The 27,853-nt window shown below is 35.9% G+C and overlaps 1 protein-coding gene across 1 annotated transcript in view; it reads right to left on the bottom strand.

Moving 5' to 3' along the window:
- The window catches only part of LOC134679242 (protein Jumonji), a 104,647-nt gene that overhangs the window by 13,382 nt on the left and 63,412 nt on the right, over window positions 1-27,853 (bottom strand). Inside the window, exon 12 of the mRNA XM_063538129.1 lies at window positions 26,965-27,256. Coding sequence (XP_063394199.1) covers window positions 26,965-27,256 — 292 coding nt within the window. The remainder of the gene's footprint in view (window positions 1-26,964; window positions 27,257-27,853) is intronic.

Here is a 27,853-nt window from a genome sequence, read left to right as displayed (position 1 = left end):
CACCTGGAGTGTATAGCGACTTCTGCTGCTGACTGTACTTACGGTGCACGGAAATCTCAACGCTACGACTACACATATTTCGTCGGCTAGAAGACTGGCGTCAACTAACAAACAAGTTGTTGTGTTGTTGTTTGCGAGCGAGAAAATTCGAATATTGGCGAGAACTTTTAAATTTTAGCAGTGTTTTAAGCTGTTATTTTATATTTTAGCGCTTTGATTCACTTTACCGGATCCGAGACCGGATCCGGTGAATTTTGCCGGATCCGGTATCTTGAAAAATGTGCTGGATCCGGCCGGATTACCGGATCCGCCGGACCGGATTGCAATCCCAACATATCAGGTACCTTTTTTCTTAACCAAATACGTATACCTTCTTACATAACAGAAGAATCCAGTAGGTACAGTCAGCGTTGTATAGTAGGTAGCATCCAAAGTATTCAAATAGTTCGGTACACCATATAATAGGTATGTATGGTGTACCGAACTATTTGAATAGGTACTTTGGATGCTACCTACTATATGATGCTGATTGTACTTTAAGAATAGTTTGATTCCCGGTTCGTGGTAAGAATAAAAAAAAAATATTTGGATACATTTTTTAACTACCAATCTTTCACACAGTCATGGCGCACGCACGCACGAAAAGGTTGAAACAAATAAATATTCTTTTTAATTAACTATTTCTTTTTCTGCATTTTTCTGGCTCATCGGGCATAGAGTTGCCACAGTACATAGTATAATTACGACAGGTTAGAAATATTTGAATCGATGATTGAATAATGTCTTGGTTTTGTGTTCTTCAAAACGTACACTACAACATAACTAAGAACGGTTAGGAAAATAATAACTTAAAATTCCTCGTGAAAGATAATGATGAAAACACTGATAGAAATACTGATAAGTGTGTGGGGAGATTTAGGAATGTCATGACCTGACTGGACCAAACGCTGGAACGTCATGAAATTTCATGTCATTGGTAATGATAGTGTCGGGGCCGTATTAAGTTTATATCACTCAAATATAATAGGCATGTTGACATGAATCGCGAATATGTAACATGTTATGTTTTTACCATAGCAGAGAATATTAGAATGCTGAAAATCATATTTTGCAAGTGTAAATATGCGTAATAAATTAATTAAAAATAATCAAAAATATTTAAAATAATGCCCAGTATCACGTGACTGCAAACGCCAATTGGAGCGCGTGACGTCATGACATGAGAATCACCAGACTAGTCGTCAAACCTGACCGTAATCCATACGACACCGCCAAAGAGTTTGGATGTTCAAAAACTGTATGTATTTTTTATTTCGACAATAGACATTTATTACGTACAAAAAATATTATTACATGATATAAAAATATTTGTTATTAAATAAATAAAATGTTGTATGTATAATATGATATTTCATCAAAATGTTTTTAATAATTTGGCTGAATGGAACTATCATCGCCATGTTGGCTATCGGAAACAAAAAAAAAATTTAATAAGTTATATCTGCGCCCTATATTTGCACTCACAATTTTAGTTGTACTCGTATCATAATAATTCATCTTAAATTGTAACTGTAAGTGTTTTTGTGTGAAATCAGTTATTGTGATTCATTTTTGAAATGGTTTTATCATCGCTGAACGTAATATGTATACATATAGTTCGCAAGTAACAATATCATTCAAGTCAAAATTCGTAACTGCAACGTAAGTATCATGTAACAAATATTTGTTTTATACTCTAGGGTCTTGATTGTTGTTCTTTTACACATAGGCACTGCATAAGACATGTAAAACTTGTTATTCATTATTTTAGCTTATATATTTACGTAATACTGATCTTTTAGAAAGAGAGATAAATTAAATACTACAGCTTTGGGGTCATCCATTCATCACACGTTTAGGGGGAGGGAGGGGGTCAAGAAAATGTGACATATTGTGACATGGGGGAGGGGGGAGACACAAACTTTGTGACGTCACTTTAACTTCATCAGTAACCGAAAATTTATTTAAATTATTTTATTCGCTGTACATTTAAATAACAAGTTTTTAAAACGATAATCGTTTTTATTCGTTTAATTTTCTTTCCTAAGCAGTTTTGGGTTAGAAAATTACTAATTTTAATATCGACAAAAATATTTTTATAAAATACTAGCTGTTGCCCGCGACTTCGTCCGCGTGGAATCTTATCTTCAACATTTTACATCTTTAGTACATATAATTTTCATATCCAAGCAATGTTGAAATAAAGTACTTTTCTTTTTTAGCAAGTTGTATGAAGTTTGAAGTCAATTGGTTTTGATGTTGGTTGCTGAAATTACTTTTCTTGTATTCTCATAATTAGGTACCTATGCCTTTATACAAAGATTCAAGTTCCGCACTCACAAAATATCTGATCTCCATACAAACTTTCAACCCCTTTCTCACCACTTTGGGGGATGATTTTCAAAAATGCTTGAATTAGTTTTCATGTTTTTTAATTTAATACCTTTTATTGCAAAAAGTTCAAGTTCCTAGCTTAAAATTAAATTTACACCCAAAGACGAACTTTCATCCCCTTTTTTAACCCCCTTAGGGGTTGCAATAACTTTTTTTTGTAATCGGCTATTAGACCAGCGGTGGAACAAAAATGGGTTTTGATAACATTAAAGTTTTTTCTTTTTTGATATGTTATTGTAAGCATGTTAAATAACATTCATGTAAAAAGTTAGAAAATTTTAGGTGGAGCGTTCGGCCATATTTAAATATTTCAATTTTTGCTAAATAACTATGTAAATATAAAATTAAAGTTACAAAAAACTTTAACATATTCAATAACACTTTAATTTATTCACAATATTCGGTTTTTAGAAATCTGGAACAGCTGCTTTCTGGTGAACGTAAAAACACGATTTATTATGCAAATACAGAATTAGAGTAGCTGATATTGCAAAATTACGATATTATCTATCAACTTAGTATACATGTAAAAAGTTAGAAATGTAGACAATGTGCTTGTCTAGATATTGATTTCTGGTTAAGCAGTATAGCCAATATTGGATTAAAGTTTGTAGAGTTAATATTACACGGTCATAATAAAGATCTTACTTCTCACACAAAAGATTAGAAATATAAAATCACGGCGACACTAAATACTGATACGTAAGTATGCATTCCGAGCTTATATTAAGTTACATTTCAAACGCACGGCGTTTTCGCGCGCCGCGCTGTGCGCCGTGGCAGGGGGCAGCGATCGACGGTCGCGGGCTAGCGGTTAGCGCGGTGCCCTTAAAAATACGCAAAGCGTTTATAAAATTATTATCAATGGTAAATAGTTATTTTACACAGTACACTAATGGAAACTTACCTTCCCTTATTTATTTCTATATGTACTAGGGATTGCCCGCGGTTTCGTATACGTAGAATTCGTTATCGTGTTAAGTATAGAAATAAATGAAATAATAGATACATTTGAAAATTATTTTAGGTGCATTGTCATACAGATAACTACCCTTGTTAAAATATTCTTCAAATTCAATACACTGGTGTCATTTCAATATAATTTTGCGTAATTTGGCGCTTTTAGGTTATAAATGACTAGCGACATATATTTTTTAAGAGCGATCATCTCCGATAATATTTACTTTATTATAAAATCAATTTCAAACTAACGTTATTCAATATTTATCATTTTAACGTCAATATTACCAACCAACTGATCCTATTTACCTACGGAAACAACTCAAAATTTGCATCAAATTAAATGCCACTTTTCTTATGCGTTTCGAACAATCAAGAGGGCCTTTACGAGCTGATGTGGTGAAAATTTTATTTAACCTTCGTCCCTTGAAACCTTCACTACCCTCAAGGTTCAACTTTACGAACCACTCGCTACGCTCGTGGTTCAATTTTAGAATGTTTGAATTTGTGAATGTATTTCCTGCCTCGCACAGCCAAACTGTGGAATGAACTGTCCGATACGACCTTCAAACCTTCAAAGACCCCCATCTTAAAGGTCGGCAACGCGCTTGCAACCCTTCTGGTGTTGCGGGTGTCCATGGCCGGCGGTAATCGCTAACCACCAGGTGATCCACCTGCTCGTTTGCCTCCTATTTAATAAAAAAATGCACGAGCGGTTAATAAACAACTTTTCCCCTTGTAAAACAAATAAATAAAGTAGGTGAGGTGCAGGCATATGAGGCCCGGCGGGTAACAAGGCCCAGCATTCAAAAGTAGCAGTTGCTCCCTATTATTCCCAATTATTCTGAATTTCTACTTGTTACTTAGAAGGCCCACTGTCAGTGCAGGTAAAAAGGTCCAGTCCCGGGCCTTATTGAACGTATGAGATGAAATATTAGATTAAAATATTTTAAGTATATTTTGAATATTTTTAATCTCTTATTAATAAGGTCGATTTGAAGAAACTTCTATGAAATTATGACTTATAAATAACACTTGCACTGCGTGGGCTGTCAAAATTGCTGCAGACTTTTCTTGGTCTAACTCTAATAATGTTTCACTTGCTTTATTGACCTAAAGACGTTTTAAAGAATCAAAAAGTCTAATAACATTGAGGCACTTATACTTTTTAAAGGTACTGCCTTGTACTATTTACAAGTGACTTTTTTTTGTTAATACATAGGTAGGTATTTACGATAGAAGTGCGAAAAATAGATATTTTGCAACGAGTGACGAATTTTAAAACACGGCCAACGGGAGTGTTTTAATGTGCTTATTATAGCACCGGTGTCGTAATGTAGCACCAGATGTACTGTAAAAATTATGTTAAAAGATAATACTTACTGTTACGAATAAATATTTATACTGTAAAAAATTATCCCACCAAACACATTTTCATGTAAATTGTTGCCAAGACGAAACCATAAGACTCGCACTATCAAAAAGTTGTCAGATCTCTAATCTGTGCCTCCAGTGTAAAAGGGTTAAACTCGAGTTTGGCCAAATTACAAATTTTGCCAGTAAAAGGTTTATTTCATGAAACTACATCTTTTGTGCTGACACCCACTGCCCTATGACTTCTAATTGCTGAGATATCGATTGTGCAAAGCGATTAAACTTTTCCAAAAATCACAACCATTATGTTCAAAACGATTTATTTTTATATAATCTCGTTTAAAAAATTTGTAACTTAAGAATCGTGTTACGAACGATGGTTAAAGTTTAATCTTAGTGAATAAAATACATTTCAAGAAACATTAGGTGTAAAAAAATCAAAATTCACTTAGATCTATCTCAACTACCGAGTCTAGTTCGTGAATGACGTTAAAACTTAAGTTTTTTTATTATTCACAAACATTTTTTAAGACGTCATTATGTGTAAAGGGGTATAAATAATTTACTTTGACCGTTTTTCACCATCTAGTTTCGCTAAATTGAGTTAATGATGATGGTTAATGTTCACTTAGATTCCTTTCCATATATTTTTTTTAGTTGGTCAATGTTGTGCAAAACGGTGGAAGTCAAATAACAAAAAGAAAGTCCTGTAGAAGTAAAGACATCTAAAAGGCTGATTATAAAATAATTGTGCAACAATAAAAAAAAGTAGTAAAGTAAGACAAACAAGTACAACTGCCCTGTTGTCAGTACAACACTACTATAGTACAACATTACTTTGTTGAAATTGTGAATGGTTCAGTAACCATTAACAATTTCAACAGAGTAATTAAATATATTAAGTCACTCTTTAATTACATTGATATTATTCTTTTTGGTTTGTCTTTTTTACCATCAATCTACAAAAAATGCAATATTTAGTTCCCAAAATGGTTTCTTTACACAATACAAATGTTCAAAAAGATTTTAGCAACACTAGAGAAAGTGCAGTTTAACCTTTTCACACATTCATAATTTTTGTGAAAAGGGATTTAAGTTGTTTTTGAAAGCCAATATTTCCGTTACTTTCACATAAGTCAGATTAATTTAAATGAAAAATTATAATTCACGACTTAAACTATCTAAACTAAAAACAAAAACCTATTTTTTTTAGAAACAATGCAGAGAAAACACGGTATGAAACGTTTTTCAGCCATACTGAAAAATTTCATTTTTTGAGTTTAACCCTTTTACACTGGAGGCACAGTCTTGTCGAGCCAAGCTTCAAACTCTACAAGCCCTAACTTCACTAACTCTACACCTTAGTCAAAATATGTGGCTTGGCTGTTTCGCTACCGCCACATGGGCATAAGGTGAAAAATTTATCTAATTCATTATTTTTAGGGTTCCGTACCTCAAAAGGAAAAATACTGAACCCTTATAGGATCACTCGTGTGTCTGGCTGTCCGTCTGTCACAGCCTATTTACTCCGAAACTACTGCACCAATAAGTTGAAATTTGGTATACACATGTAAGTCTATAACCCAAGGGCATACATGTAAAGTAAATAACAGAAATTCAAATAAAGGGGTCACTTTTGAGATGAATGATAAATAGAAGAAAAAAAATTATATCTTCATATATCAAATCATATCATATCAAATATATCAAATGAAGGGGCGCATTGTGAGAATCTTAGATATATTTTTTCAAAATTTTAAAATAAATAGTTTAGAAGTTATTTAAGAAAATACAAAAAATGACCATCCCCCCCCCCTTATCTCCGAAACTACTGGGTCTAAAATTATGAAAAAAATACACATATTAGCTTTTTTCCTATAGATGACAGGAAAACCTATTAGAAATGTGCAGTCAAGCGCGAGTCGGACTTAAGTACCTAGTTTTCCGATCCCTACGGGTTTTTTAAAGACATTTTACTCACTTTTCTCTAAAAAAAATATATTGTTAAAAATTGTGTAATGTACGGAACCCTTGGACCCCTTGGAGTCCGACTCGCATTTGGGCGGTTTTTGTGTTATACTTACATACAATAGTTCTTGTAGAAACGAAACGGCCAAGCCACATACTTTTGGTGTAGAGCTAGTAAAGTTAGAGGGCTTGTAGAGTTAGAAGCTTGGCAAGAGATCTGATAACTTTTTGACAGTGCAAGCCTTATGGTTTCGTTTGGGCAACATTTTGCATCAAAATGTTTTTGGTGGGATTTTACGTCTTTTTGTAAGTTGCATATGACAATCTTCCATCCCCTAATTTAAAGGGTTGGGGTGATTTACTATTAAAAATCCTGAAATAAGTATCTGGGGGCATCTGTTACACAATGTACTTCTTACTGATTCCCCATATAAACCCTTCACTCCGTAAGGGTAAACTTTGGGGTTGAAATCTGCCTTCACCCCGTAAGGGTAAACTTTGAGGTTGAAATCTATTCTATATCCTTCCCCATAACAATACCTATCTACATACCAAATTTCAACTAAATCGGTTCAGCGATTATTGATTCCCCATATAAAATTAAACCCCCTCTTCATCCCCTTAGGGACAAAAAATTTCAAGTTTTTGAATTTATTTGTTGTTTGTGTACTAAAACTATCTTACATACCAAATTTCAGCTTCTTAGAGGACTTCAGGAAGTACCCGGTATTGATGATCATCGAGTGAGTGAGTCTGTGACGAAATCAAAGTTTTTAGATATGAATAAAATCTAAAGTATAAGAGCTATGCAATTGATATGCTTAATAAGTCCGAGAACTTTGTTTATCTGGTATAATCCAACCCCAAGTTATGAGGGTTCCAAAAAACGACAAAGCGCTTCGAGAAAAGGTAGATAGTGCCCGTGCGCTTTGCTCGTCTTGGCGGGGGCACTTCCGTGCCCCCAGATGTTAAAAGATGATAATACTGTAACTAATAAAGATTTATGTTTAGTTACCTACTATTTTCGCGTAAACTAGACAATTTTTAAATCTTTAGTTATTAAGGCCCAAAATAATTATTTTCACTTATTATAAATAAATCCTCCTGATATGAAGTATCAAATATTGTTATTTGTATATGTATAACTCTTAAGTTAAAAACAATAAAATCTGTTATTACCTACTGTCAAAATGATTATTTTTTGCGGGATTAAGTAATACACTGCTAGTGTTCAATAAGGCCGATAATAGGACTTTTATAAAAGGTTTATTTTCCAAGAGTATCGTAATATTTTTATAACTATTTTGGTATAATGAAGAAACTTAAATAAATGAGAAACCTATTTGAGTGAGTTTTTCATACTTCATATCCTGTTCATTAAAAAAAAACATTTTAATTTAAGGTGGGCTGTATATAGGCCCACACGGAATATACAATAAGGTAAGTGAGGCCACTTACCTTATTGTATATTCAGGATCATAAAATAGTAACATTTATTTATAATATTTCCTGCTTGATAATTTTAGATAAGAATTCTATCTTGTTTCATACTTTTTAGAGTGCGATTTGCAGTAGTCGGGTTTTAGTTTTTGAACTTATTTTTTATAACTGTCACTAAAAAAGATTTTGTCCCCATTATCTTCGTCGCAACGCAACTTCAGCACGACGCACACATGGCCTTTGGCAAAATAGCACCAATTCAAACATCAATAATACGCGACATACTGCATGTAAAAGGGTCTATTCGACGCTAATGACTTTAAAAAGTGTTAGTATACCTACCTACATACAAGTGATGAACTTGCAAATAAAAGTAGGTAGCCCTGAGAGACTAGATTGCTGAATGCCGAGCTCTGCGTAGGGCCAAACACCCAAAGCGTCCAAGAGAAGCGAGCTTCTACTCGAGGCTGAAGGCTAAGCTGCGGGACGTTAGCGGTGAAACACAAAACCACTGTAGGTACCTACAGTGGTTTTGTGTACATGTGTTAAAATACGTAAGCTGAAGACCGACCTCCACGTGAGGCCGAAGGGCTAGGGATTCTAGCAATTCCTGTAATTTCTACAAATATCTGAAATACATGTGTTAAAATACGTAAGCTGAAGACCGACCTCCGCGTAAGGCCGAAGGGCTAGGGATTCTAGCAATTCCTGTAATTTCTACAAATATCTGACCGAGTTCCGCGAGTACTAACCTGCCGTAGCTCGATCTTCGGCCTTGCGTGGAATTGCGACTTCTCAATTATGATACTAGGGGAAATTGTAGAAAGCGCGTACCTGTCGGACGCTCCGGGTCTTCGGCTTTACGCGGAGTTCGATCTACGGGCTTCGCATTTAGACACTGGCTATGCCATCGGGCATAGAAAAAGGCCTCATACAAAAAGGATCGCTTTTTTGTATGAGGGCGCCGAAGGCACCCGACATTGGAACGCGTGCATCGCGCCACATACGTCGGGCTAAGCCCCACGCTTTAAGTATGAGGGCGCCAAAGGCGCCCGGATATGGTAAGCGTACAGCGTGTCAAATACGTCGGGCTACGCCCAACTCTCTTAGTAGTAGTAGTAGTAGTAGTAGTAAAATACTTTATTGTACAAAAAGAAACATAAAACATGAAAGAACACACCTCATTAGTACAAAGGCGAACTTATCCCTTTCAGGGATCTCTTCCACCCACGCTTTAAGTATGAGGGCGCCGAAGGCGCCCGGCTTTGGTTAGCGTACAGCGTGTGACGTAACATCAAGCTACGCCCGACTCTTTCAGTATGAGGGCGCCGAAGGCGCCCGGTTTTGGAACGCATACAGCGCGCCACGTACGTCGGGCTGCTTTGAGTATGAGGACGCCGACAGCGCCCGAGTTTGGTAAGCGTACAGCGCGCCACGTACGTCGGGCTACGCCCGACTCTTTAAGTATGAGACAATCGAAGACGCTTGGTTTTGGACCACGTGCAGCGCCCCACGTATGTTGTGCTATGCCCGACTCTTTTAGTATTATTCAAACCCTATCGCTTAAATCGAAGTTCACACGTTTAGATTTCTATAGGGCGCTTTAGTTCCTAAATTTACTTTATAAAAATATACCTATACAAGTCATATGGATGATTTGTATATATTTTTATGATCAGCGGTAAATACCCTTTTATTTGATAGCTCACTAAATAAGATAGATTAGATTTATTTTTCTTAGCACATTTTGTAAATCCTTATTTAACCAAAATAAGATTTAAGCGCCTATTTTGCATATATATTTTAAATCGCCTTTCAAAGCTCTTCATTTTGAGACCCCACTCGATAGGTTTGTAAGATATTTTTTTCTAATCGTCACGCAATATTGCGTATTGCGTCCGCCATATTGGTTTTATAATGACGTCACATAGCCTATGTCACCCGGGATGACGTAAGGATTCTAATGATGTATCATACATCTAAATCGGTTAAGGCATTCAGAAGTTATGGTGGAATAAAGAAACTCACATAAGTAAATAAATATATACATACAAACATGAACGCTGAACACAATACACTCTTTTTGTTTGGCCAGTCGTGTAATAAAAAATAGTTGTGAATATCTTGTACATTTTTATTACAATATTAGTGAAGATAATGAAATATAGCTGGTCAAGCAAATCTTGTCACTAAAAAAAGGCGCGAAATTCAAATTTTCTATGGGACGATATCCCTTCGCGAATACATTTTTCAAATTTGCCGCCTCTTTCTACTGACAAGATCTGATTGACCAGCTGTAGGTATTTTTACGTAATAAGATATTTAAATTTCACGTAATGTCCGCATCTAATTTATATATGTGCACGGTAAACAAACAAATGAATGATAAGAAAAGACAGACAGTGTTACTGAGCGGGAGGTGGGGCGAGGGGCGAGGTATAGGTAGGCTATGATAGGCTCTCGAGCGCCGCGCCGGCGACTGACGGACCAGCGCGGCGTATGCAGAGATGGGCATTAATCGATTAATTTTTTAGTTAACTAATCAATCGATTAAAAATATCAATCGTCATTATTTAATCGCGATTAATTTAGTTGCGATTAAAGTAGTTGTAAGAATGTACAACTAACAACTAAATTAGTTCTAGTTTCAATCGACTAAATTTCACGGTTAAATCTATATTAAAACTATGTCATCGCTGGTTTTTGCATTATTTATTTAACTTGCAATATGTAACTAAAAGTTGGTATGTAAGTACATTGGGGGTACTTATATGTTGTACCTGTGTTGGTTTGGGTAGAATCTTGCAGCTTTTTTCGAAGCAGATACCTTCAACCGATTGAGCTAAAATTATGTACAGGTACACGTTTAATTTAAAATGCTTGAATGACAATGTAATATTATGGATACATGTAACGATAAATAGCGAAAAACTGCAATGTTTACAAGTCATAAACAATAATGAAGACTGGTGCATTATTAATAATTAAGTTGTACACGATACCGTAAAATGGGTGAGTTGGGTGAAATTTGACTTTCAAATCTCGATAAAATTTTACTTTTACATGTGAAAACTGAATGGTGTATATAATGTGATTCGGACGTTTGTATTTTATTTTGGGTAGTTCCATTTCATAACTTTGACGATAAAGAGGAAACCCAACCTCACCCTGTAGTGCCTCGTATTTGGGGTGAGAGGGTTTTTCATACAAAGGTGATTTTGGAAAATTGTTAGATCGTTTTTTTTATTATGCGTATTACTATAGCCCCATTTTAAATTGGAATACATTATTATTGTAGCAGTAGCCTTAAAATCCCTTCTCACCCCCCTCTCAAACCAACTCTCCCCGCAAAACCTACTCACCCCGTTTTACGGTACTGAGTAAATCTTAGACAAAGAAATTATCAATATTCTGCTGTCGCTGTCAATAATAAAACTCTTTTTAGTTACACGCGGCGACAAAACAATGGGATAATCCTACTTACCTGGAAGTTGTTTATTGCATTTTGATGCAAGTGCCGACGCATTTTCTAAAAAAAACACGTTCTATTAATTGCATGACACATCTGCATGTTGTTTATTATCTATGCCGTCTAATTTGTTTGTCAATGCATAAAGTACCCAATTTTTATTTACCCTTAGATAAGAGAAATTTTACACTCCATAAAAATGGTCAAAATATCGCAAGTAACACATGTGCTATTTCATTTTTATACATGCGTTAAGATGTCCTAATCTGCAGGCTGTCAACATAGCCATACCGAGGTTTTCCATTTAATTTGCGTCTAACATTAGTCGCGGAAAAAATAGTCTAACTAATTAGTCGATTACAAAAATTAGTTGTCCGTAATCAATCGGCAACTAATTTAGTTGCAACTAAATTAGTTGCACTCTATACAACTACGATTGATCAGTCGTCGTTTTCAATCGTCAGTCGCAATTAATTCTTGTAGTCGTAATCGTTAATCGTTAGTCGATTACATTTTGCCCATCTCTGGGCGTATGTATGAATTTCGCGCCTTTTTAACTAGATTTTACTATTACAATGCAAGCTACACACAGAAATTTCTTACTTTCCATAATATGGCTGCGTATATTATTTTATAGTAATAGACTTATTTTTACAGACTCTAATTCAATATTAGATCTTATAGGACAAAAAACGCATATTAATTCTAAAGCATATATCTGATTCTTCTAGCTTTTTAGCTTGCCTATTAACTTAAAAATTTAGATATGTTGTTGTGGATTTATTAAACTTTAATTCAATATCGACAAAATAATAAGCTAATTGTAGTTTGACAAAGAAGCACGTTAAAAAAATTTCTAATAATTTTACATTATATAGCGTCATACATATTATAAACAATGGAACTTAAACATTGCACTTTAATTCAATATTAAAAAATCATTACTAAAAATATATAAATACCTAATTTATATCTAACGCTCGTTCTAACTTTTCATCATATATTGCAAATATGCTTAAAAATATGTCCCATATCAGATAAGTATCACTTTTTCAACTTTAGAATTATCAAAACTTTTAGTGCAAAAATCCGGTCCCACTATTGAGCTATATTATGTCTTTCTAAGAAGTTTCAAAGCATTTGTAATGGATTCAAACTTTGAACCCCATTTTAACCCTGTTAGGGGATGAATTTTACAAATCGCTGAAATCGCTTTTATTGTCTTCTAATAATATCCCCAAATACAAAGATTCAGATCCCGCGCTCGAAAAAATGTATGATATCCATACAAACTTTCAACCCCGTTTTCACCACCATAGGGGATGAATTTTCAAAAACGCTGAAATTAGTTTTCGTGTATTTTAATTTAAAACGTAATTACAAAGTTTCAAGATCCTAGCTTAAAATAAAATTTGCACCCGAAGACGAACTTTCATCCCCTTTTTAACCCCCTTAGGGGTTGAATTTCCAAAAACGTTGCAATCACTTTTTTTTGTATTGGGCTATTATGCCTTTCTAAGAAGCTTCAAACCATTTATAATGGATTTAAATTTTCAACCCCTTTTTAACCTGTTAGGGGATGAATTTTACAAAACCCTGAAATCACTTTTCTCGTCTTCTAATAATATCCCTAAATACAAAGATTCAACTCAACCACTGGAAAAAAATTTTGATTTCCATACAAACTTTCAACCCCTTTTTCACAATCTTAGGGGATGAATTTTCAAAAACACTAAAATTAGTTTTCTTGTATTTTAATAATCTATAATCTTTTAACGAAGTTTCAAATTCCTAGCTCAAAAGAAAACTTTAACCCCATACAAACTTTCACCCCATTTTTAACCCTATTAGGGGATGAATTTTACAAAACGCTGAAATTACTTTTATTGTCTTCTAATAATATCCCCAAATACAAAGACTCAAGTCCCGCAATAGAAAAAAAAATTCATATCCATACAAACTTTCAACCCCTTTTGCACCACCTTGGGGGATGAATTTTCTAAAACGCTGAAATTAGTTTTCTTGTATTTGAATTTGATACTTTTTTACAAAGTTTCAAGTTCCTAGCTTAAAATGAAATTTGCACCCAAAGACGAAGTTTCATCCCCTTTTTAACCCCCTTAGGGGTTGAATTTGCAAAAACGTTGCAATCACTTTTTTTTGTAATGGGCTATTATGCCTTTCTAAGAAGTTTCAAAGCATTTATAATGGATTAAAATTTTCAACCCCTTTTTAACCCTGTTAGGGGATGAATTTTACAAAACACTGAAATTACTTTTCTCGTCTTCTAATAATATCATTAAATACAAAGATTCAACTCAACCACTCGAAATAAATTTTTATTTCCATACAAACTTTCAACCCCTTTTTCACCACCTTAGGGGATGAATTTTCAAAAACGCTGAAATTAGTTTTCTTGTATTTTAATAATATATCTTTTTACGAAGTTTCAAATTCCTAGCTTAAAAGAAAACTTTAACCCCATACAAACTTTCATCCCCTTTTTAACCCCCTTAGGGGTTGAATTTCTCAAAATCGCTTCTTATCTCTTGTACACTTTATAAATGCAATCTGGTGTGCAAATTTCAACTTTCTGGCTTTTGTAGTTTCGGCTCTGCGTTGATGAATCAGTCAGTCAGTCAGTCAGTCAGGACACTTGCATTTATATATATAGATTAATAATACTTAGGTACTTACTTAATTCGATTTGGCGATTTCGTAGAAAAAATGTGACGTCACACTAGGGGGGGAGGGGTTTGCCAAATGTGACCAAGTGTGACAAGGAGGGGGGAGGGGTCAAAAAACCTAGAAATTCGTGTGACGTAATTAATGGATGACCCCTTTTGTTCCACGCTAGGACTGACATTTTGGCAGCAGTTTGTTTATTTATCTGTTTGTGACGTCACGTGACAGCTTAGAGCGTTTAGGCTCAAACTTTAAACACTAAACTAATTAAGCTCTATTTAGTATTTAAAATTAATGAATAAATATTTTAAATATATATTTTTGTAATAGTTAATTACGTGTTTATCTATAAAATGAATACAGTTCTAAAAATTTGTCAACATGCCTATTCAATAAAGCTACATCTTGATGAAACCGTTAATAAAAGTGAACTCTAGTACTGGTGAATAATATCATGATCAAATATATTTAGATGGGAGGTCTGCAAGGTAACTTTACAATTTCTATTCCAATTTTAAACAATTAACGCTAGAAATTTAAGACGAAACAGGACGTCAGCGCGATCTCAGTTTTGAGATTTTGAGGTGAATATCGCCGTCGCGCTGACGGGGGCGGCGCTGCGTAGTGAAGGACTATCCCTGTGTGTGTGGTGCGCGCACACAGACGCAGACGTCATTTGCCTTCACGGGCCTCGCGAAGCGGTCGGTCCGTTATAGCTTTGCTACACCTAGTTCTTTTCTTATATTACAAACTTATTCTTCGGTGGTAACTCGTTAGCTCGCTACCGCCACTAAGCGTTTACTTATTTGATTCGGTCAAATTGTGTTTTTAGAAAAACTAACTATAGCCAGCATTTTATGAATGTAGTATGTTACCTTTGGGTATGGTGCTTTACGCACACTAGCGTCCTACCCCCTCCCCATGACGCACCCCCCCCCCCCTTTTAGCATGAAATATGTCCCGGTTGGCAGTTTTTTTTTTTGGGGGTTGCGTCAGGGGGAGGGGTCGGGACACTAGTGTGCGTAAAGCATCATACCCCAAGGTATCATACTACATTCATTGAATGCTGGCTATAATTTGTTTGTCTTCCCCATAGAACATAATTTGACCGAATCACATTCCCTGTTATTGTGATTTAACTTCTTGACTTTAGGTACCTAACTGAATTCAATATCCGTCTACAACCTGCAATCAAATTAAAATCTTAATAACTGTTTTATTAGTGGTTCGATATTTAGAATTGCGTAGTTACCAAAGAAACCCTTATTGTTTCGCCATGTTCGTCTGTCTGCCTGTCTGTCCGAGGCTTTGACTCGTGATCGTAAGTACATGAATCACGCATTCCGACGGAACGGTAAAATAAAAAAACCGGGCAAGTGCGAGTCGGACTCGCGCACGAAGGGTTCCGTACCATAATGCAAAAAAAAAAAAACAAAACGGTCACCCATCCAAGTACTGACCACTCCGGACGTTTCTTAACTTTGGTCAAAAATCACGTTTGTTGTATGGGAGCCCCATTTAAATCTTTATTTTATTCTGTTTTTAGTATTTGTTGTTATAGCGGCAACAGAAATACATCATCTGTGAAAATTTCAACTGTCTAGCTATCACGGTTCGTGAGATACAGCCTGGTGACAGACGGACGGACGGACGGACAGCGAAGTCTTAGTAATAGGGTCCCGTTTTACCCTTTGGGTACGGAACCCTAAAAACTATTAAAAAAGAATTGCAGACCTGAGACCTCCCATACAATATTCGATACTTTTGGGTTCAAGTGGCGTAAAGGACAAAATGCAATTTTTCAGTAGACAGAGATTTATTTTTGTTGTTTATGGAGCTATATTTTTGATGTGTATTAAAAAAGTACTCAACATGTTAGTCTCTTTAACTTGAATTAGCAATCATATGTATAAATTCAAAACGAAAGAAGTTAATGTCCTATAGAATTGGTCGAAAACACTATGATGTCCTTTACACCCATGCTGCGTTTTTTGATAATATAGTGTTTAGTAGGGGTCGTAAGTGACATTCTGAGACTATTTTATTTTATTCCAAATTCAACAATAAATGCGAGTCGGAAAGGTTCAGAGTGTATTATGCACAGGCTAGTACATATGTTATTGTCGCAAGACTATAAGAGATTCCACTGCGAGTAACACAGTAATAGGTGCGGAAAAACACTCTGGAGCTGAGTTTTCTAATTTGAAGGGCAAACTTTATATTTTGGTAATAAAGGACCCATAAAACTATTTATCAACTTGGCTTTATAGACCTAATTACGTCCATGAACAAAGATAACTGCGGAAAGAACTCTTGCGTAAATGCTTTCAAATTTGACGGCAAACATTACATTATAGTAATAAAAGTCCCCGAAAACGACTTTTTTGATAGTCTACATACTGCTACGTCGATGTTATTTGTTTGCAATTTGGAGTTTAAACGACACATAAATTAGAAAAGTCCTTTACAATTTGTTCGCCTCGTATACTTAAGGTAAAATCATTTTTAGGACGGATCGTAAAGGGCAAGTAAAATAATTTCAATAGTCAAATAATGTCCTTTACGACCATCTTGACCACACGATATGAAAAATTATCGTGACAAATGAAGGGCTAAATGACGACAAAGGACATGTTAGTATTGTTAGTCCTTTACAACATAATTTATTTACAAAAAGTAGAAAAAATAACTGGTCATTTACGCCCCTTGAGCTAAGCTGTTTTTGCAAGCTCATAGTGTAAAAATTGGGTCGTAAAACTTTTTACGAGATATCGAAATTTTAACTATACAGAACAAAAGCGCTTGGAATTCTGAACAAAACTGTATATTTATTTATTTAATCGTATGGCATGCATGATTAGGCTATCAGAGTACAGCTTTGAGGTTGTTAAGCCAGGTATTAAAACTGTATATATAACTCATTTTCGCTAAAATGTCCTTTACGCCAATTGAACTCAAAGGTATATACTCGTATATATATATATTTTTTTTATTTGCTTAGTCCCCTTACCCCCTTACCCTTACCCTACCCTTGGATAGGTGTTTCAAAACGAATAAAGGTCTCCTTAAAACATTTTTTGTTAAATTTATATATTTTCGGAAATAATCGCTCCGAAAGAAAAAAAATATCCCCACCACCCTGTAACTTTTGAACCATGGTTCAAAAACATGAAAAAAATCAACAAACGCTTAATAACTACTTTCAATGAAAACTATATAGCGAATATGACCGGACTCCAGTCGGTTTTGAGTTATTGCAAAAAATCTTCTGTTCTTAGTAAAAATCTAAAAATACGTAAAACGCTGTGTAGTCCCTTGTAAATGTATGATACTGACTTGTCGCCCCGGTTTGGCCTATTTTGACAGAACGGTAACTACGAAACTCTACACTGAGCATAGCCCGACATGCTCTCGGCCGATTATTTTTTTTTATTCAGATTTGGATACATTTAGGTACCTATGTTTGAGGAGCTCCTGATTCTGGTCGGAATAAATACGAAACCCCAATTTGGGACAACAGTATAGTACAAGTTCAAAGGTGTGATACCTCATTGGATTCGGAATGATGTTTAGAAAAATGTATTCAAAGCGTTTATTACCACAGATATGAAATCAAAAATTATTATAAAATAAAAGTGCGTCTACTCAGCTTTATATGAACCAAGAAATAATATTGTTAAACGGTTTCCCCTGAGGCAAAAGTGCAATAGGTAATACTTATTTCACTAACTTCGCCTACTAAGGGGCAAATCGCGACTTTGTTATGGTTTATCGATAACTTCTCACATCACTAGATTATCGATATTACATGTCGACTATTGCCCATCACTTTTCTGTCTGTGTACGTATTTAGAAACTTGAACCCGCCCCTAAAATTAGTGCGATAGGGACAACTGCAGCTGAGGCGAAAAATCCTGCGTAAAAATGTCAAAAATCGAGGTTTCGTAGTCCACTTTTTCCTCCTCCAAATCTTAACTAATCGTAACCAAATTTGGAAATCTGAATGATTATGAAATTATCTGTGTCGGACCGTTTTGCTTTTTTGGCTAATTGATATCAGTTTTGAATACCACGCCTCTCATTGCGGCATAGACAATTAGGCCATTTTGGCCATTTTTGAAGGGCTCTAGCGCCTTAAAAAACAAAAATATCAAAAAAAGCAAAACGGTCCGACACAGATATTGACAATATTAATCTGTGTTGAAAAAATCATTGCTCTAGCTTCAAAAACCACGGAGGAAAACGAGGACTACGTTTGTATGGAGGAATGACCACTCCTGTTGGCTCTTAACCTCACTGGCCAGCAATTTCGGAACTAAAGTTTTTCAATAGAAAGGGGGATGGGTCAATTATACATTGTGCAGGGGGCGGATTATTGAAATTCGATCGCTCGATTTCGTCACTCGAAAATCGGTGGAAAACGGCGAAATGCTAATTTTTTAAATAAGAGCGATAGAAATTTGGAATCCAGTTGTATTGACCACTCGTTTTCAATTCTATTAGTAGAATTTAAATGCATAGTAGTGGAGATATTATTGAACGAAATATACGAAATTGAGCGGTCGAATTTCAAAAATCGGCCACCTGCAGACATTTTGGACTAGTCATTGAGTTTTCACTTCTGTCGGCACTCCCGGAGTGCAACCCGTTGGTTTTTTTTTAAATTCCTCTTCACGCTTAAACTGCTGAACCAATTTAGTTAAAATATCTGTCGGCACTCCCGGAGTGCAACCCGTTGGTTTTTTTTTAAATTCCTCTTCACGCTTAAACTGCTGAACCAATTTAGTTAAAAAAGTCCCGGGGAATAACATTTTATTCCGAAAAAATAATACCTTATAAATGAAAGCTAAGGTGTAGGATTGTATGGGAAATCAAAAAACGCTGACCGATTTCGATGAAATCTATGTCTACATCTTTGATTTAGTTGAAAATGATACTAAACTTAACTTAGAACGTAAACTTAAAGAATTATTAACCTTAGACGTCGCAGACGCTTAAAGCCCCCCCTCCCCCACCCCACACCTGCAGCGAAAATCTGGGTAGCTCCACTTCTTAATTCCATCCTTGGGTCCTAAGGACCAATCCTGCCAAAGGAAATATCTTGTTCATGCAACGCTGTGGTTGACCTTATTATGCTCTGAGCAAACACAACTATAGTAGATTACTTAGGGTCCGTGCACGTTTCGACAAATTCGTCGACGCTGTAGCATGCTAAGTCAATAAATTTAATTGACTTTTTAAGATTTCGGTCAAGCATTTTATCAGTTTTTGCCATCTTTATTTCCTCGGGACGCAAGTTATATAATTTTACGCCTAAGATGCGAAGAGACTTCCGAGCCCTTGCAAACCTGCACCCCGGGACCGGGACGATTAACCGGTTTTTTCTACGGGCCTGCGAATGGGTAGCGTATCCATCCATGTTGGCCCTAACATACTTACAAGCAGTTAAAATGTAAACCCAGACAAACAGAACCCTGTCGACCTCTTTTCAATAAATTAAAAGTGATGACGCTACCCTCATTATACATTCACGAGATAAGTTTATATGTCAAACACAATATAGGTTTATTTAGAAATAAGGCAACTACCACAATATATCCGTCTCGAAAAGGCACTGATCTATGCTATCCGTTCCACCCAAAGAGAGCATTCTTTGCAAACAATGTGTTATGTATGTCTATATAAATATTTAATAATCTACCGGTAGAAATAAGAAACTCTGACATGCCTGTATTTAATAACAAACTATATAAATTTTGCTTGGATAAGTGTTATTATAGAATCGATGAATATTTGACATGTGGAAATAATGAATATATATGATAAGTAATGGAAATAATGATGATGGATAATTATTATAATATATTGTATATCGAGGACATAAATTAATTAGTATGTGAGTTATTATTGTTCTATAACTTTTTATATGTACATATATACTTAGTTATAGTACCTAGTTAATAAGGAAAGTTTGCATGCTTCTTTAAGTAAATGTACGCACTTAAATTACCTACTGTCCAACTATGTTTACCGCTACATTTTTGCAAATAAATATCTTTTTCTCCAATATGCTCGGAAATGTTCACCTTACTGTAGCAAAAATACTACGGGAAGTTCTTCGTTAATGTCAAACTCTAATTTAAAAATCATCAAACTATCGCTGTCCTCTTCTAGCGGACGGGAAGTAAAAAAACACTACAGTAATAACTTATTACTGTAGTGTTTTTTACTTTTTAATAATAAAAAACGCAAACGGCCAATTATTATTGCCGCGAGCCGCTTCTACACGACCCGATCAGCTATCATTTCACGTGTATGATCGTGCGAATACTGCTTAATAAAATCAAAGATAATTTTTATATTTTTTTTAAATCTCATCCGTGTTCATAAAGCTTATATAGTTTGTCAAAGGACTTTCTCATTTCAAACATAGACAAAGAGAATCATACTATCTTTGTCTTACACTAGTACTAGCACCCAAAAGAAAAGGATGGGTATAGTTTTCCTGGTTCTTACTGACTGAAAAGTTGGTTTGACCAACTATATTGCACAATTATATTGAATGAACGAATACTGAATGGCAGAATAAGTTTGTAACTTGAACTTTTAAAAATTAATTAAAGAGGGAAATTGTTTTTGACATTTTGGATGTGAAGGTTTGATTTGAGTGATGCTTGATGGTTAAATAATAATTATTTTAGCTTATTTCCTCGCATGTTTGGAGAAAAGCACTATATATGCCTCGGCAGGAATAGCAATTCGTGGATTCGTCTTCTTTGTCGGACTCCGCTTCGCGTCGTCCGACAAAATCGAAACTCATCCACGAATTGCCCCTTCCCGGCCTCTGCAATAATGTACTATATCTTTATCTAAACATGGTCTTTAATAGTACATTACTACAAAGGCCGGGACGAAAGGGGTTGCCGGCCGAAGACATATAGACGGCCGAGCGAAGCGAGGCCGGATAGGTCTGAGCGCGGGCAACCCCATTTCCCGCCGAGGTATGTATAGTGCTTTTCTCAAACATGCAATGAAATAAATAAATTAAAAAATCCACAAAACCCAAGTTTAATTTATAGAAAAAACTAAAAGTAAACTACACCCAAAATATAACCAACACGTACCTATATCATTATCACGCGTATGTTTTACACGAGTCGTGTATTTTTACGACCCGTATATTTTCATGTATCTTTGATTTTTTTCGCCTTGTATCCGTCTGACTGTCATTTTCGTCACATAAGTTTACATAGTCTTTCATGTTGATATCATGTTTCACATACATCGTTGCTTTATGCATGGAGTAAATTAAGTATAATTTCCACAGTGTTGACGAATTTGTAGTTATATTCATTTAAAATATGCCACAAAACTGTTTCTAATAAACTGTAAGTATATTTCTTAGTTTCTCAAATAATAAAATTGCCATAAGCAACCTTAAACATACTTCGTCTTTGACTTGGCGGCAGAGGCAGCAAGTTATTTAAAATCAATTCTGCTTACGCTGCCAATTCCAACACCTACGATTCCAATTAATATTTATTTCATTATTTCGTCGGAACTCATATTAAAGTAAAAAAACTGGTCAAGTGCGAGTTGGACTCGCGTTTCAAGGGTTCCGTACATCACACAATTTTCAAAATTTTTTTTGTACGTGAAACGTGACATGAGTGAAACCGTCTTGAAAAACCCGAATGGGTCAATCAAAAACCAGATGTAATATGAAGTTGTCTGGCGTGGTGGCATATCTCTGACATCTCTGAAGATTAAATGCCGAACAATAGTACCTACAAGTGTCCAAATGCGTAGACCTGAAAACTCGAGCGTCCGACGGGTCGCGCTTCCTACAACTTCCGAAAGTGTTTTAAAAGCGAAGGCCGAAGAGAGATAATACCTACAGGGTGACCAAAAAATTAGTGTATTCCCGTAGCCAAGGAGGTTTTGGGATTATACTGAGCAACTTTTAGTATGGGACCAACCCCGAAATCGCGAAAATAGAAGTATCCTCCCATAGAAAACGGACCAGCCAAAATGTATGAAACAGCCAAATTTTTCTTCGCGATTTCAAGGTTGCACGTTGGCAACGGGAATACACTTAGTTTGTTTTTTAGCCACCCTGTATACCTACTGCTTTTTAAAACACGTAACAATAGTAACCTAATCAATCAGTACAGTCAACAGCAGAAATTGCTAAGCGGGAGAGTGGTTTAAAATGATCTGGACGCGACTTTATAGTTAAGACAATAAGAGCATGTCAAGGTAATTTTGAACACCTCGGCCGCTTAACAACTTCTGCTGTTGACTGTACTACAAGTACCGTTCCGACTATGTGCCAGATACAGCCTAGTCGCATTTTTTGTCTTCAGTCCGACTCTCGCTTGAAGCTAAAGGCACGCCTCTTTGGGGAGCTTCGGGCCTTCGGCCTTATGCGGATATCGGCCTAGGGCCTTCGCAATAGCTGTCTACATCACGTTTCACTTAAACCATTGCGGCTGTGTCCCTAAAAAAACGTTAACCGCATTTTTGTTCTTAAATCCGACTCACGCTTGACTCTAGATTTCTGATAGGTTTTCCTGACATCATTAGGTAAAGGACTATTTTGTGTATTTTTTTCAGAATTTTAGACCCAGTAGTTTCGGAGATAGAGGGGGGGGAATGGTCATTTTTTGTCTATTTTCTTGAATAACTTCTAAAATTTTTATCCTAAATTTATAACAAAAATATATTTGAGATTCTCAAAATGAGCTCTTTCGTTTGGTATGTAACACGATATAGTTTTCAAAACTTTGTTTTATAATTTTATCGTTTACCCCCCAAAAGTAGCCCCTATGTTTAAAATTCATTTGTTGACGTTACATATCCGTCTTTGGGTCACAGACTTACATATGTGTACCAAATTTCAACTTAATTGGTCCGGTAGTTTCGGAGCAAATTGGCTGTGACAGACGGACAGACGGACAGACAGACGCACGAGTGATCCTATAAGGGTTCCGTTTTTTCCTTTTGAGGTACGGAACCCTAAAAATTAACAACGCACCATAAATCCAATAAAACAGAATGAAATTTTTTCAACTTTACCTCCATAACATTAAAAAAAATAACTACGCGTGTTTGAGTAGACCTTTTTATTTACTGCTAACGTTTAGATGAAATATATTAAATGTTTTTATTTGTGTAGTTAAATTTATAATTTAAAATTATAGAATTTGGTTAATAATGTATCATTTATTAAGTTCATGTTGATTTTATACAAATAAAACTGCAAATTATAGCAAACATTATTTTTTGTTTTTTTTTTATAGGCAGAGTGTCATTACGAACCATAAATCAAATACGGCCTCTAGTTTTTTTTAATGGATGAATGCCACGATGCTGTGTCACAAATATCTGTGATATGAAAATTAAAAAAGAGGACTTTGCCGGCCTAGGCCTGCAAGATTTGTATGAAATTCCATTAACGACCTTTTGTCCTAGCCGCACCTGAAACGTCATACTTCGCAGCCTATTATAAGGAACATAACATCAATATTCCATTGCATGTTTGAGAAAATAAACTTTTTGCGGGATGATCATGTGACTTTGCGCTAATGATACGAACAGCACGTTTTTGTAATTTGAAACGCATATCGTGGTCAGCCGCCGTCGCCCACAGGGTGTTATAATGATGATGATTTTTTAAATGTAGTATGTTCAGCGATTACTCGGGCACCTGTGATCCGATTTGAGTAATTCTTTTTTTGATTGGAAGAAGTTACTTCCAAGGTGTTTCCTTATTATTTTTGGTTCTGGTCTGATGATGGAATCCATGAGGAATTGAGGGAACTCCTCAATTTTTAAAGGCATGTGTAAAGTGATTTCGGTGATTTCTAAAGTAACTCGAGCATTTGCTTCCAAAAACCACCAATTTGATGTAGTGCAACTGTAGGCTTACCATGAATTTGACACTACCCCCGATCAGTAACCTTACCACGAGTTTGACATTGACATATTCGCTAAAGTCCTTGTAACTTCATATTTATGCATCTCGCTGCATAGAAAATAAGTTACACACACGCTAGCGAATATATCAATGTCAAACTCGTGGTAAGCTAGTAAATAAGGCTACTGATCGGGGGTTAGGGTTAGGAGTTAAGAGGTCAGGGATTAAGGGGTCGGGGAAAGGCGATTGAAGGGTTGCTGGTTCAGGGTCGAGGGGTTCCTGGATCAGGGGTTGATGCGCTGTGAGGTTGAGTGATCGGGGGGTTGAGGGATTGGGTCAGTGGCGGGGCGGAGGATGGATTTAGTGTAGTGACAGGAATTATAATTTCCCAGACGGACTCGAGAAAATTCCTGATTACATATTTATTAAAGTAATAGGTACACCAATTTAGTGTTAAACATTATCTTGTTTTCATTCAATTAATGCGTCGCGCTCTTAACAATGCTCTGAAAAATAAAACTTATTACAATAAAAAGAAAACCGACTACAAAAGAGTGAAATAAAATATTATCCTTTTTTAAGTATATGCGTTACCAACTGATATCTTTGAAGTCAGCGCCAAGCCAAGTAGTAACAATACTAGTCAAAAATAATCAGCTTTATGTTTATAAATCCCATTAGAACTGTACTAATAACTATTATAAATGCGTCAGTAATTCTGTCTGCCTCTTTGTCGCCTTTTCATGGCTAAACAACTGAACCGCTTTAGGTGAAATTTGGCAAGAAGGTAAATTCCTTGAATTGTTGTATATTTTGAAATGTAGTCCTCTGGATAAGGGACGGGAAATAACTCAGTCCCGATCCCACACTTGCGTGCTATACACTGTTCGAGCATTAGTAAGAAGTGCTCTTTAAAAAATACGATAGCAAAAAAATGCATTGGATTTACACTAATCGTTGCTTATCATGAATAGTGACACAAAACAAAATGAAATGCCATTCGATTTTAAATCTTACCAGTAAAAGATAGAATATTAAATGCAATAGCATTTCATTTTGAGTTGTGCCACTGTGAATGATAAGCATCATGTGCCGACAAACATGGTACGGACTGCCCCAAGGTTTGGTTTGGGTTGAGGTTTGGTTTGGATTGAGGTTTGGTTTGGGTTGAGGTTTGGTTTGGTTTGAAGGTGTGTTCTTAAGTACAGTCAACGTCAATGATTATGTTTACACTTTTGCACCTTACTCCTTAGGCGAAAAATGTAAAGATATTTTTAACGTTGACTGAACCTAAAAAAAGTACGTTCATTGTCGTCGTGTAAGGCAATCCAACGTAGGTACATCCTTATCGAATCGCACCAAAATCATGGTATGCTTCAAAATTTGGCTTGGCACCGACTTCAAACATATCAGTTGGTAACGCATAGACTTAAAAAAGCGGCCAAGTGCGAGTCCGACTCGCCCATGAAGGGTTCCGTAGCAGCAAGTAACATAATAAAATTGCGGTTTACGATTTATGACGTATTAAAAAAAACTACTTACTAGATCTCGTTCAAACTAATTTTCGGTGGAAGTTTGCATGGTAATGTACATCATATATTTTTTTTAGTTTTATCATTATTTTATTTTAGAAGTTACACGGGGGGGGGGGAGCACACATTTCACCACTTTGGAACTGTCTCTCGCGCAAACTATTCAGTTTAGAAAAAAATGATATTAGAAACCTGAATATCATTTTTGAAGACCTATCCCCACAGTTATGGGCTTGATAAAAAAATATTGAGTTTTGAGAAATTGAAAAATTGAGAACCCCCAAAATTTATTGTTTTTTTTTTTCATTACTTCTACTTACCAAGTTTTAACAGTATAGTTCTTATAGTTTCGGAAAAAAGTGGCTGTGACATACGGACGGACAGACAGACAGACATGACGAATCCATAAGGGTGCCGTTTTTGACATTTGGCTACGGAACCCTATAAAGGATAATATTTTATATCATCCTTTTTGAAGTCGGTTTTCTTTTTTTTTGTAACAAGTTTTTATGCTATGTATTTTTCATATCAATTTACAAAATATGGTTGTGATAAACACCAGGCCCCAATTTCACCACGGTGACAGGTGCGACAATTGTAAAATATCACTGTTACTGACGTCACAGACATCCATGGGCTACGGTTACCGCTTACCATCGGGCGGGCCGTATTCCCGTTTGCCACCATCATTGTATTATTTAAAAAAAACCTTATTATATCGGAAAAAAAAAACAGAAATTTCTCTTGCTAAGTTTATGAGTTTTATGACAATTGTCACAAGAAACACTACAATTGTCACAAAATTCCGACATATAATATAACTTATTACCTGTCAAGAATTACCTACAATTCTTCTAAATCTTGACAATTGTCAAAAACTTTGCAAGATAAATATCTGTTTTTCCAATATATTAAAGTTTTTTAAAATAATAATGATGGTGGTAAACAGGAATACGGCCCGCCCGATGGTAAGTTGTAATCGTAGCCCATGGATGCCTGTGACGTCAGCAACAGTGATGTTTTACAATTCTTGCACCTGTCACCGATGTGAAATTGGGGCCAGGACATATTCCCCAGGCCACTGCAGCACTCCTGACAGCTTGACTCCGAGTTCCCTGATGTTGGGACCATGGTCCTTGGCTCAATAACAGTACCTAAATTAGCAACGAATAAAAACGACTCACCTGAAATAGTTTGTACACATCCGTCAGCCAAGCGTTCGAAGCAAAGTAGACACTCTCTGATATCCCAAATCCGGTTGTAATTGAGCATGAATGGGCCTCCGGGAACACGAGGACATATTCCCCGGGTCTCTGCAGCAGCCTTGACAGCTTCACTCCGTGCTCGCTGAGGATGTTGGGTGGGACCATGGTGATCTCGGAGGCGAGCCAGATGGATTTGTTTTGGCAGTAGGCGGGGCACAGGGTTTCGACTGCTCGTCTAAAATTCGCGCTTTCGTCGCGAGGGATGCCGTACCTGGAATAAGGGCATATATTATTATTGAATTATGGGCCCTTATGAGTGTCATATCGACCTCTGCAGTGATCTGTTGTGCCGGCCCTTTTACTGTAGTCCATTTTTTAGAATTAAGAACATAAGCGATTTTGACGTGTATTTTTATTGAAAAACATTTTTGAATAATAAGTCACATAAACCATATACAGTCAGCAGCAGATATACCTGAGCGGGCAAGGTGTCCAAGAAAACATATACACTTCAATCGTCACAAAAATAAGGACATCTAAGTTGTCATTTTAGCGTAGGCTTTCAGTTCGTCACATATATCTTAACTTCTGAGTTTTTCTTTAACACATACACCCTTATTTAATCACAATGACAATAACGGTTAGAAAGCCAGTGGTAGCTAAGCACTCAAATTCAAGCTGCTGTCATTAATACCTACACGCACTGCCAATCAAGTACGTCAGCAGCCAGGGTGCCACCAGTTGCTAAGCAGTTATTATTTCAATGGTAACTAAGCATCAACATTTTATCAGTTTAACTTTTAAAAAAATACTGTAGCAACTACGAAATTTTTTTCCGCGTTTTGGCTGGTCCCATAGTAAAAGTGGT

This window comes from Cydia fagiglandana, chromosome Z (assembly GCF_963556715.1).
Source record: "Cydia fagiglandana chromosome Z, ilCydFagi1.1, whole genome shotgun sequence".
Lineage (NCBI taxonomy): Eukaryota > Metazoa > Arthropoda > Insecta > Lepidoptera > Tortricidae > Cydia > Cydia fagiglandana.
Note: the sequence above shows the minus strand (reverse complement) of the source record. Positions and strands in the feature narration are given on the sequence as shown.